The 12,762-nt window shown below is 45.8% G+C and overlaps 1 protein-coding gene and 1 pseudogene across 1 annotated transcript in view; both read right to left on the bottom strand.

Annotated features, from left to right (window-relative positions):
- The window catches only part of LOC147982071 (polyubiquitin-like), a 28,199-nt gene extending 16,502 nt beyond the window's left edge, over positions 1-11,697 (bottom strand). The window contains exon 1 of the mRNA XM_087514229.1: positions 11,348-11,697. Coding sequence (XP_087370355.1) covers positions 11,348-11,558 — 211 coding nt within the window. The 5' untranslated portion in view covers positions 11,559-11,697. The remainder of the gene's footprint in view (positions 1-11,347) is intronic.
- Positions 11,569-12,007, bottom strand: LOC147982070 (polyubiquitin pseudogene; annotated as a pseudogene).
- Between the last annotated feature and the right edge of the window lie 755 nt (positions 12,008-12,762).

Here is a 12,762-nt window from a genome sequence, read left to right as displayed (position 1 = left end):
ATGGCTTTCTAATAGCAAAAAACAATCCTAAAGACAAAATACATTATCAAAAACATGCTTTCTCTAACTAGTTTCTTGACAAATAACAGAGTGGATCATATTCTTTTACTGAGCTACTTTAGGCACAAATAATATACAAGGTATAGTTGCATTGCAAAAAAAACATAGAAAACCAAAATTGGACCAGATCTGCCCGGCCTCGGCCCCCCTTCCTAGAACCTTCCCCACGCCACCGCCAGTGGTCACCTCCAGCAAAGCCCGGCCCGGTGACGGGGGCGGCGGGGATTCGCCCTTCGCGACCTGCAACGAGGCGGCCCTGGGCCGGCATGAGTAGAGGGCTCTCTGCTGCGATGGAGGTCGGCCAGGGGGCGGCGGCGGGGTTTCGCCCTTCGTGGCCTGCAGCAGCAGTTGCATCGGGGAGGCAACCCTGGTCCGGCTTGAGCAGACGGCTCTCTGCCGCAGTGGAGGTCGGCGGCTAGCCATGGCGGCTCTCGAGATCCCGTGTTGCTCGTGGAGGATCTCGGGCGCGCGGTTGTGGGGTTGTCCTCTCCGGTGGAAGGCAGGGGAGTGCTGCGGGTGGTGGCAGCTGGTTGCCGGGAGCTTGGCTGGGCGTGGTGGTGCCGTGTGCTTGCTGGCCTCGGCTCAGCTCAGATCTGGCAGGCCCGGTGTGGGTGTTGGGGATCGTAGCCGAATTTTAAAATTTTCTACGCATCACCAAGATCAATCTATGGAGTCATCTAGCAACGAGGGAGAGGGGAGTGCATCTACATACCCTTGTAGATCGCTAAGCGGAAGCGTTCAAGTGAACGGGGTTGATGGAGTCGTACTCGTCGTGATCCAAATCACCGATGATCCTAGTGCCAAACGGACGGCACCTCCGCGTTCAACACACGTACAGCCCGGGGACGTCTCCTCCTTCTTGATCCAGCAAGGGGAGAGGAGAAGTTGAGGGAAAACTCCGACAGCACGACGGCATGGTGGTGATGGAGCTCGTGGTTCTCCGGCAGGGCTTCGCCAAGCACTACGGAGGAGGACGAGGTGTTGGAGGAGGAAGAGGGCTGCGCCAGGGGAAGGGTGCGGCTGCCCTCTCTCTCCCTCACTATATATAGGGGGAAGGGAGGAGGGGGAGGCGCCCTAGGGTTCCCTAGGGGAGGGGCGACGGCCACAGGGGAAACCCTAGATTGGTTTGGGCGCCCCACCCCCTAGGAAACTTGCCCCCCAAGCCGGGAGGGGCGGCTACCCTAGGGATGGCGCCCCCACCTCTCCTGGTTACGTGAGATGGGGTGGGAGGGGCGCTCAGCCCCTTAGTGGGCTGATGTGCCCTCTCCCCTTGGCCCATAAGGCCCCCCAACGCTTGCCGGGGCCTCCGAAACCCCTTTCGGACACGCTGGTCATCACCTGGTACCCCCAGAACAATTCCGGACTCCAATACCCTTCGTCCAATATACAGATCTTCACCTCCGGACCATTCCGGAGCTCCTCGTCATGTCCGGGATCTCATCCGGGACTCCGAACAACCTTCGGTAACCACATACTATTTCCCATAACAACTCTAGCGTCACCGAACCTTAAGTGTGTAGACCCTACGGGTTCGGAAACCATGCAGACATGACCGAGAAAACTCTCTGGCCAATAACCAACAGCGGGATCTGGATACCCATGTTGGCTCCCACATGTTCCACGATGATCTCATCGGATGAACCACGATGTCGAGGATTTAATCAATCCCGTATACAATTCCCTTTGTCCAGCGGTATTGTACTTGCCCGATATTCGATCGTCGGTATCCGATACCTTGTTCAATCTCGTTACCGGCAGGTCTCTTTACTCGTTCCGTAACACATCATCCCGTGATCAACTCCTTGGTCACATTGTGCACATTATGATGATTTCCTACCGAGTGGGCCCAGAGATACCTCTCCGTCACACGGAGTGACAAATCCCAGTCTCGATTCGTGCCAACCCAACAGACACTTTCGGAGATACCCGTAGTGTACCTTTATAGCCACCCAGTTACGTTGTGACGTTTGGCACACCCAAAGCATTCCTACGGTATCCGGGAGATGCACAATCTCATGGTCTAAGGAAATTATACTTGACATTAGAAAAGCTTTAGCATACGAACTACACGATCTTTGTGCTAGGCTTAGGATTGGGTCTTGTCCATCACATGATTCTCCTAATGATGTGATCCCGTTATCAACGACATCCAATGTCCATGGTCAGGAAACCGTAACCATCTATTGATCAACGAGCTAGTCAACTAGAGGCTTACTAGGGACATGGTGTTGTCTATGTATCCACACATGTATCTGAGTTTCCTATCAATACAATTATAGCATGGATAATAAACGATTATCATGAACAAGGAAATATAATAATAACTAATTTATTATTGCCTCTAGGGCATATTTCCAACAGTCTCCCACTTGCACTAGAGTCAATAATCTAGTTCACATCGCCATGTGATTAACACTCACAGGTCACATCGCCATGTGAACAACATCCAAAGAGTTTACTAGAGTCAATAATCTAGTTCACATCACTATGTGATTAACACTCAATGAGTTCTGGGTTTGATCATGTTGCTTGTGAGAGAGGTTTTAGTCAACGGGTCTGCAACATTCAGATCCGTATGTACTTCGCAAATCTCTACGCTATATTTGGAGCCATTTCAAATAACTGTTCTACTTGGAGCTATTCTAAATTGTTGCTCCATTATACGTATCCGGTATCTCTACTCAGAGCTATCCAGATAGGTGTTAAGCTTGCATCGACGTAACTCTTTACGTCGAACTCTTTATCACCTCTATAACCGAGAAACATATCCTTATTCCTCTAAGGATAATTTTGACCGCTATCTGGTGATCTACTCGTAGATCACCTTTGTACCCTCTTGCCAGACATGTGGCAAGGCACACATCAGGTGCGGTACTCAGCATGGCATACCGTATAGAGCCTATGAAAAAAGCATAGGGGACGACCTTCGTCCTTCCTCTTTCTTCTTCCGTGGTCGAGCTTTAAGTATTAACTTCATACCTTACAACTCAGGCAAGAACTCCTTCTTTGGCTGATCCATCTTGAACACCTTCAAGATCATGTCAAGGTATGTGCTCATTTGAAAGTACCATTAAGCGGTTTTTGATCTATCCTTATAGATCTTGATGCTCAATGTTTAAGTAGCTTAATCTAGGTTTTCCATTGAAAAACACTTTTCAAATAACCCTATATGCTTTCCAGAAATTCTACATCATTTCGGATCAACAATATGTCATCCACATATACTTATCAGAAATGTCGTAGTGCTCCCACTCACTTTATTGTAAATACAAGTTTCTAGCAAACTTTGTATAAACCCATAAACTTTGATTACTCCATCAAAGTGTATATTCCGACTCCGAGATGCTTGCTCTAGTCCATGGAAGGATCGCTGGAGCTAGCATACCTTTTAGCATCCTTAGGATAGACAAAACCTTTCTGATTGTATCACATACAACCTTTCCTTATGAAAAATGGTAAGGAAACTTGTTTTGACATCCATCTGCCAGATTTCATAAATGCAGCTTATGCTAACATGATTCCGACGGACTTAAGCATCGCTACGGGTGAGAAAATCTCATCGTAGTCAACTGCTTGAACTTGTGAAAAACTCTTCGCCACAAGTCGAGCTTCATAGACGATAACATTACCGTCCACGTCCGTCTTCTTCTTAAAATCCACATGTACCTAACAGCCTTACGACCATCAAGTAGTTCTTCCAAAGTACACTTTGTTTTCATACATGGATCCTCTCTCGGATTTTATGGCCTCGAGCCATTTTTCGGAATCCGGGCCCACCATCGCTTCTCCATAGCTTGTAGGTTCATTGTTGTCTAGCAACATGACTTCCAAGACAGGATTACGTACCACTCTGAAGTAGTACGCATCCTTGTCGTCCTACGAGGTTTGGTAGTGACTTGATCCGAAGTTTCATGATCACTATCATAAGCTTCCACTTCAATTGGTGTAGGTGCCACAGAAACATTTTTCCTGTGCTGCGCTACTCTCTGGTTGAAGTAAAGGTTCAACAACCTTATCAAGTTCTATCTTCCTCCCACTCAATTCTTTCGAGAGAAACTTTTCCTCGAGAAAGGACCTGATTCGAGAAACAATCCCTATTGCTTTCGGATCTGAGACAGGAGGTATACCCAATTGTTTTGGGTGTCCTATGAAGATGCATTTATCCGCTTTGGGTTCAAGCTTATCAGCCTGAAACTTTTTCACATAAGCGTCGCAGCCCCAAACTTTTAAGAAACGACAACTTAGGTTTCTGTGAACCATAGTTCATACGGTGTCGACTCAAACGGAATTGCGTGGTGCCCTATTTAAAGTGAATGTGATTGTCTCTAATGCCTAACCCATAAACTATCGTGGTAATTCGATAAGAGACATCATGGTATGCATCATATCCAATAGGGTGCAGTTATGATGTTCGGACACACCATCACACTATGGTGTTCCAGGCTGTATTAGTTGTGAAACAATTTCCACAATGTCTTAATTCTGTGCCAAACTCGTAATTCAGATATTCATCTCTATGATCATATCATAGATATTTTATCCTCTTGTCATGATGATCTTCAACTTCACCCTGAAATTACTTGAACCTTTCAATAATTCAGACTCGTGATTCATCAAGTAAATATACTTAGCATCTACTCAAATCATCTGTGAAGTAAGAATATAACGATATCCACTACATGCCTCAGCACTCATTGGACTGCACACATCAAGATGTATTACTTCCAACAAGTTGCTTTCTTGTTCCATCTTACTGAAAACGAGGCCTTTCAATCATCTTGCTCATGTGGTATGATTTGCATGTTTCAAGTGATTCAAAATCAAGCGAGTCCAAAGATCCATCAACATGGAGCTTCTTCATGAGTTTTATACCATTGTGACTAAAATTGCAGTGCCACAAGTATGTGGTACTATCATTACTATCTTATATCTTTTGGCATGAACATGTGTATCACTACGATCGGGATTCGATAAACCATTCATTTTAGGTGCAAGATCATTGAAGGTATTATTCAAATAAACAGAGTAACCATTATTCTCCTTAAATGAATAACGTATTGCGCTAAACATAATCCAATCATGTCTATGCTCAACGCAAACACCAAATAACAATTATTTAGGTTTAACACCAATCCCGATGGTAAACGGAGCGTGCGATGCTTGATCACATCAACCTTGGAAACACTTCCAACACATATCATCGTCTCACCTTTGACTAGTCTCCGTTTATTCGTAGCCTTTCATTTCGAGTTACCAACACTTAGCAACCGAACCGGTATCTAATACCCTGCTGCTACTAGGAGTACTAGTAAAGTACACATTTAATATAATGTATGTCCAATACATACTTCTTTCAACCTTGCCAGCCTTCTCATCTACCAAGTATCTAGGGTGGTTCTGCTCCAGTGGTTGTTCCCCTTATTACAGAAGCACTTAGTCTCGGGCTTGGGTTCAACTTTGGGTTTCTTCACTAGAGCAGCAACTGATTTGCCGTTTCATGAAGTATCCCTTTCTTGCCCTTGCCTTTCTTGAAACTCGTGGTTTTACTAACCATCAACAATTGATGCTCCCTTTTGATTTCTACTTGCGCGGTGTCGCGAATAGCTCAAGGATCATATCTATCCCTGATATGTTATAGTTCATCACGAAGCTCTAGTAGCTTGGTGACAGTGACTTTGGAGAACCATCACTATCTCATCTGGAAGATTAACTCCCACTCGATTCAAGCGATTGTAGTACTCATACAATCTGAGCACATGCTCAACGATTGAGCTTTTCTCCTTAGTTTGCAGGCTTAAGAAACTTGTCAAAGGTCTCATACCTCTTGACGTGGGCACTAGCCTGAAATCCCAATTTCAGTCCTTGGAACATCTCATATGTTCTGCGATGTTTCAAAACGTTTTTGGTGCCTCAATTCTAAACCATTTAGCATTACGCACTGAACTATCATGTAGTCATCAAAACGTGTATGTCAGATGTTCGCAACATCTACAACTGACGCTTGAGGTTCACCTCACTGAGCGGTGCATTAAGGACATAAACTTTCTGTGCAGCAATGAGGACAATCCTCAGTTTACGGATCCAGTCCGCATAATTGCTACTATCAACTTTCAACTAAATTTTCTCTAGGAACATATCTAAAACAGTAGAACTAAAGTGTAAGCTACGACATAATTTGCAAGGTCCTTTCGACTATGTTCATGATAATTGAGTTCATCTGATTATTTCATGAACTCCCACTCAGATAGACATCTCTCTAGTCATCTAAGTGATACATGATCCGAATCAACTAGGCCGTGTCCGATCATCACGTGAGACGGACTAGTCATCATCGGTGAACATCTCATGTTGATCGCATCTTCTATACGACTCATGTTCGACCTTTCGGTCCTCCGTGTTCCGAGGCCATGTCTGTACATGCTAGGCTCGTCAAGTCAACCTAAGTGTTTCGCATGTGTTCCGAGGCCATGTTCTGTACATGCTAGGCTCGTCAACACCCGTTGTATTCGAACGTAAGAATCTATCACACCCGATCATCACGTGGTGCTTCGAAACGACGAACCTTCGCAACGGTGCACAGTTAGGGAGAACACTTTCTTGAAATTATTGCGAGGGATCATCTTATTTAAGCTACCGTCATTCTAAGCAAATAAGATGTAAAACATGATAAACATCACATGCAATCAAATAGTGACATGATATGGCCATCATCACTTCGGTCCTTTTGATCTCCATCTTCGGGGCTCCATGATCATCATCGTCACCGGCATGACACCATGATCTCCATCATCATGATCTCCATCATTGTGTCTTCATGAAGTTGTCTCGCCAACTATTACTTCTACTACTACAGCTAATGGTTAGCGATAAAGTAAAGTAATTACATGATGTTTATGTTGACACGCAGGTCATAAATAAATTAAGACAACTCCTATGGCTCCTGCCGGTTGTCATACTCATCGACATGCAAGTCGTGATTCCTATTACAAGAACATGATCAATCTCATACATCACATATATCATTCATCACATCCTTTTTGGCCATATCACATCACAAAACACTTGCTGCAAAAACAAGTTAGACGTCCTCTAATTGTTGTTGCAAGTTTTTTTTACGTGGCTGCTATAGGTTTCTAGCAAGAACGTTTCTTACCTACGCCAAAACCACAACGTGAATTGCCAATTTCTATTTACCCTTCATAAGGACCCTGTTCATCGAATCCGATCCGACTAAAGTGGGAGAGACAGACACCCGCCAGCCACCTTATGCAACTAGTGCATGTCAGTCGGTGGAACCAGTCTCACGTAAGTGTATGTGTAAGGTCGGTCCGGGCCGCTTCATCCCACGATGCCGCCGAATCAAGATAAGACTAGTAACGGCAAGTAAATTGACAAAATCGACGCCCACAACTACTTTGTGTTCTACTCGTGCATAGAAACTACGCATAGACCTAGCTCATGATGCCACTGTTGGGGATCGTAGCAGAATTTTAAAATTTTCTACGCATCACCAAGATCAATCTATGGAGTCATCTAGCAACGAGGGAGAGGGGAGTGCATCTACATACCCTTGTAGATCGCTAAGCGGAAGCGTTCAAGTGAACGGGGTTGATGGAGTCGTACTCGTCGTGATCCAAATCACCGATGATCCTAGTGCCGAACGGACGGCACCTCCGCGTTCAACACACGTACAGCCCGGGGACATCTCCTCCTTCTTGATCCAGCAAGGGGAGAGGAGAAGTTGAGGGAAAACTCCGATAGCACGACGACATGGTGGTGATGGAGCTCGTGGTTCTCCGGCAGGGCTTCGCCAAGCACTACGGAGGAGGACGAGGTGTTGGAGGAGGGAGAGGGCTGCCCTCTCTCTCTCACTATATATATGGGGAAGGGAGGAGGGGGAGGCGCCCTAGGGTTCCCTAGGGGAGGGGCGGAGGCCACAGGGGAAACCCTAGATGGGTTTGGGCGCCCCCACCCCCTAGGAAACTTGCCCCCCAAGCCGGGAGGGGCGGCTGCCCTAGGGGTGGCGCCCCCACCTCTCCTGGTTACGTGAGATGGGGTGGGAGGGGCGCTCAGCCCCTTAGTGGGCTGATGTGCCCTCTCCCCTTGGCCCATAAGGCCCCCCAACGCTTGCCGGGGCCTCCGAAACCCCTTTCGGACACGCTGGTCATCACCTGGTACCCCCGGAACAATTCCGGACTCCAATACCCTTCGTCCAATATACCGATCTTCACCTCCGGACCATTCCGGAGCTCCTCGTCATGTTCGGGATCTCATCCGGGACTCCGAACAACCTTCGGTAACCACATACTATTTCCCATAACAACTCTAGCGTCACCGAACCTTAAGTGTGTAGACCCTACGGGTTCGGGGGCCATGCAGACATGACCGAGACAACTCTCTGGCCAATAACCAACAGCGGGATCTGGATACCCATGTTGGCTCCCACATGTTCCACGATGATCTCATCGGATGAACCACGATGTCGAGGATTTAATCAATCCCGTATACAATTCCCTTTGTCCAGCGGTATTGTACTTGCCCGATATTCGATCGTCGGTATCCGATACCTTGTTCAATCTCGTTACCGGCAAGTCTCTTTACTCGTTCCGTAACACATCATCCCGTGATCAACTCCTTGGTCACATTGTGCACATTATGATGATGTCCTACCGAGTGGGTCCAGAGATACCTCTCCGTCACACGGAGTGATAAATCCCAGTCTCGATTCGTGCCAACCCAACAGACACTTTCAGAGATACCCGTAGTGTACCTTTATAGCCACCCAGTTACGTTGTGACGTTTGGCACACCCAAAGCATTCCTACGGTATCCGGGAGTTGCACAATCTCATGGTCTAAGGAAATGATACTTGACATTAGAAAAGCTTTAGCATACGAACTACACGATCTTTGTGCTAGGATTAGGATTGGGTCTTGTCCATCACATCATTCTCCTAATGATGTGATCCCGTTATCAACGACATCCAATGTCCATGGTCAGGAAACTGTAACCATCTATTGATCAACGAGCTAGCCAACTAGAGGCTTACTAGGGACATGGTGTTGTCTATGTATCCACACATGTATCTGAGTTTCCTATCAATACAATTCTAGCATGGATAATATAAACGATTATCATGAACAAGGAAATATAATAATAACTAATTTATTATTGCCTCTAGGGCATATTTCCAACAGTGGGATGGGTTGGATCCGTCTGGATCTGGCCAGAGGCGGTGGGGGCTGGATGCGGTGGACCAGCTGGTTTGGTATGTGCGTGTAAGACGATGCCAGGCGAAAGTATGCCTCCGGCTATGGTCGGAGCCGGCAGCAGCGGCGTCCGCGGGCATCGCATCCTTCTTGAAGGTGCTGCTGTGGTGAAGTGCTCCTCTCCCTTACCGTCCCCTCTCCAAGGGAAACCTTGGATCCATGCTCTACCGGATCGGATGATGGTGGTGCATCGCATCGTTCCCCTCTTGAGGGCATCATTTTTGGAATAGGGATCAGCTGGAGAGACCAGTGGTGGTGTTGGTGCGACTGACTTGGAGTCGACAGTGGTTGTTCGGTGGTGTTCTTTGGGGTTTGGTGGCGGTGCCTTCGGCACCGCAAGGCGGCCATTTGTTTCCCCCTCGTGTAGGTGTCTCGCTATGCTTGCTCAAGATCCTCCCATGGTGGCCGATGTGTTGCGGTGAGCGTCGTGCTCTCGGTGATGTCTTGGTTCATCTTTGCTCTTTGATGACGCAAAGTGCCTCCCCAATTTGCTAATCGTTCCGATCTTCCGCTGCGGGGCTCCCAGTCAAGGTTCGTGTTCTACACTCGTTGATTGTGGATGCTCCTGAGTTGTGCCGCGGGGCTCGGTACGCACGCAGTGCGGTGCGTTAGGTTGCTAGCAAAGTCTAGGTATTGTGATCCCTTACAACACCCCACATCTACTTGCGTCTCTCCTGGTGTTGGTCTTTCTACATGCTAGCTAGGTCGGGCCATCTCCTGGGCGTCAATTTTTTCTCTTCTTCTGTAACCTTGTTACTTGTACGGTTTTCGGCCTAGTTTCCCTCATAAACGGGGTCAGCTTGTTTAGGTTTTTGACCCAGTTTTCCTTATAAACTGGACCAGCCAAAGCTTAAGGGGCGACTCTTGGCTTTGGCAGCTTTTTGAGCAATATATTCAGGTGGGGATCCCCCCCCCCCCCCCGGTGACCGTTCAAAAAAAATAGAGAAAATCTACCAACACTATTCATCGGCTAATGATATAACATTGATCTACGTTGTGTAGCAACAGTATGTGGAGCCTGAGCCTGACATGGCAAACTACATGGAATGACAGAGTACTGACCAGAACAATGAATCAAATATGCAGAAACACCTCCTAATACGAACGGAGAAGAGAAAAAATAGTAAGCATCCGGAACATACAATAAAACTCGAACCTAGCAACTGTAGGTACACAAATTAAAGCAATTATATTGTGTTGCTTGTAGGCACAAAATAATCGAATTACATTTGAAGTGGGTGCAGGGGCATACAATAAAAACCACAGAAAATATAGCTGTAACACTTAACCCTACTTTCAATTAGAGTTTATATTACAGAAGATTAACTAAAGAGCCTAACAAATAAAAAACTATCCAAAACACCCTGCAAAAAAAGAGAAACTAACATTAGCATCAAGCAAGAATACATACATAATCGTTAAAAACTAAGTTACTCTAAATTACACTACAATACAGCTAAAATTACACCAAGAAATGCACTGTGAGTTCATATACAAGCTACAATAAAAATAAACATTACAAGCAACTAAGTTCTTTTACGAATTACCTCTATTTATAACTTTAACCCTAATAAATCATACAGGAGTGAAACTATAACTTTAACCAAAAGCCGGCATTCTTTTATGAATTACCTAAAGGAACTCTCTTTATACTGCACTTATCATCATCACTCAGAGGCAAATGCCTTGTCTATCTATACAGAACAAGTTGTAGCACTTGGCCACACGAGCACGTGAACAAAGGTAATGTCGTTCACTACGGGTATTATGCAGTGGGTCTGCTGCTTGCAAAGGCTGCAAGAGGTGACGCATTCATACAAATGATAAGTAGTTTTGCTGATAACACCATATCACTAGTTCACTACTAATGTATAAGGGAGCCAGAACCTGACATACTGAATGATAGTTGTACATACTGATAAATCACCACTAATGGAATATGGAAGGAGAGAAACAAGACTAGAGTACAGCAAAATAAAACTGGTCGTTCCAGAATAGCCATGCATGTCGATCAACAACCACAAAGGCAGAGCAGATGATGAAGGGTATCCTCCTTCTGAATCTTGTACTCCGCCAGGGTGCGCTTGTCGTCCAGCTCTTTGCCGGCGAAGATGAGGCGTGTTTGTATCGGAGGAATACCTTCCTTCTGGTACATCTTCACCTTGACACTCTCGACAGTGTCTGAGCTCTCAACCTCAAAAGTGAGGGTCTTCCCTATCAACATCTTCATACGAAGATGATCATCCCACCTCTGGGGCGTGGGTGGAGGACGAGAAGGATCGTGGAATCCTTGTGTATATTGTGCTCGGCCAACGTGCGCTCGTCGTCCTCGAGCTGCTTGCCTTTGAAGATGAGGCACTGCAGGTTTGTGGGGAAGCCCTCCATGTAGTGGATCTTTGTCTTGACGGTGCCTATGGTGTCGAGGCTGTCGACCTCGAGAGGGATGGTCCTACCCGTCTGCGTCTCCCTCACAAAGATCTGCATCTTCTCCTGGATGTCTATCGTGGATTCGTGTTTGATGTCGTAATCGGCCAGCGTGAGGTTGTCCTGTAGCTGCTCCCCGTCGAAGACGAGCCGGTACTGCTCTTGGATCTTTGCCTTGACGCTGTACAAGGTGTCCGATGCGTGGACCTTGAGGCAGATCGTCCTGCCGGTCGGGTTCTTAACATAGATGTGCATCCTGAATGAATGACCAAACCGAACATACATGACCAAACTTTAGACAATTTATTTAGACAGGTTATGGAAGAACGGCAATGCGCAAAAACATATCAACAGTTAATTCCGACATGTATTAGTAGCAACTAATTAAGAGGCCATTTTCTAAAAAGAGTAGAACCAAGAAGAGAAAATTTACTGCATAAGTACGTAGAGAATAAGGTGTCACGCTAACTAAGCATAGTTTTCTGAAAAGCATAGTATGCAAAGGCTTTTTTGATGTGCTAGCTAGCCAGCAGAGTCAAGTCTTCGGCAATCATTAAAAGTGTATATGTGCATTATTGTTCATTCAGTTTATGTATACTGATGAGTCAGTTAAATGACTAACACTTTCCGGAACAGAACTGACATCAGACCAACAAGATTAAGATTAATTACAAACAGAAGCTAGCTACAGTGGATCAATCTTAATAATGGAAGAAAAAAGAATTAGAATATATGATTTCCGGCCTAGTAACTCTAATTAACAACACATGCATGCTTCTGTACAGCTTTTATTTAGACAAACAAGAAAAACGATGTCAACACTTCATACGGAAAGTAGGAGCAAGATGAGTAATCTAGTGACAACAGTTAGGGTTTGGACGACTATCTCTGTTCTCTATCTACACAAAAACTAAAATTCAAAAAAAAAAAAAATGAGCTTTCGAGCTTTCTTATATATCTAGCGTACGTACGTTCTCTGGATGAAGAGTTTCTTCGGCAAGAAGAGAAAA

This window comes from Triticum urartu, chromosome 3A (assembly GCF_056163025.1).
Source record: "Triticum urartu cultivar PI428250 chromosome 3A, HENAU_Tu73, whole genome shotgun sequence".
Classification (NCBI taxonomy): Eukaryota; Viridiplantae; Streptophyta; class Magnoliopsida; order Poales; family Poaceae; genus Triticum; species Triticum urartu.
Note: the sequence above shows the minus strand (reverse complement) of the source record. Positions and strands in the feature narration are given on the sequence as shown.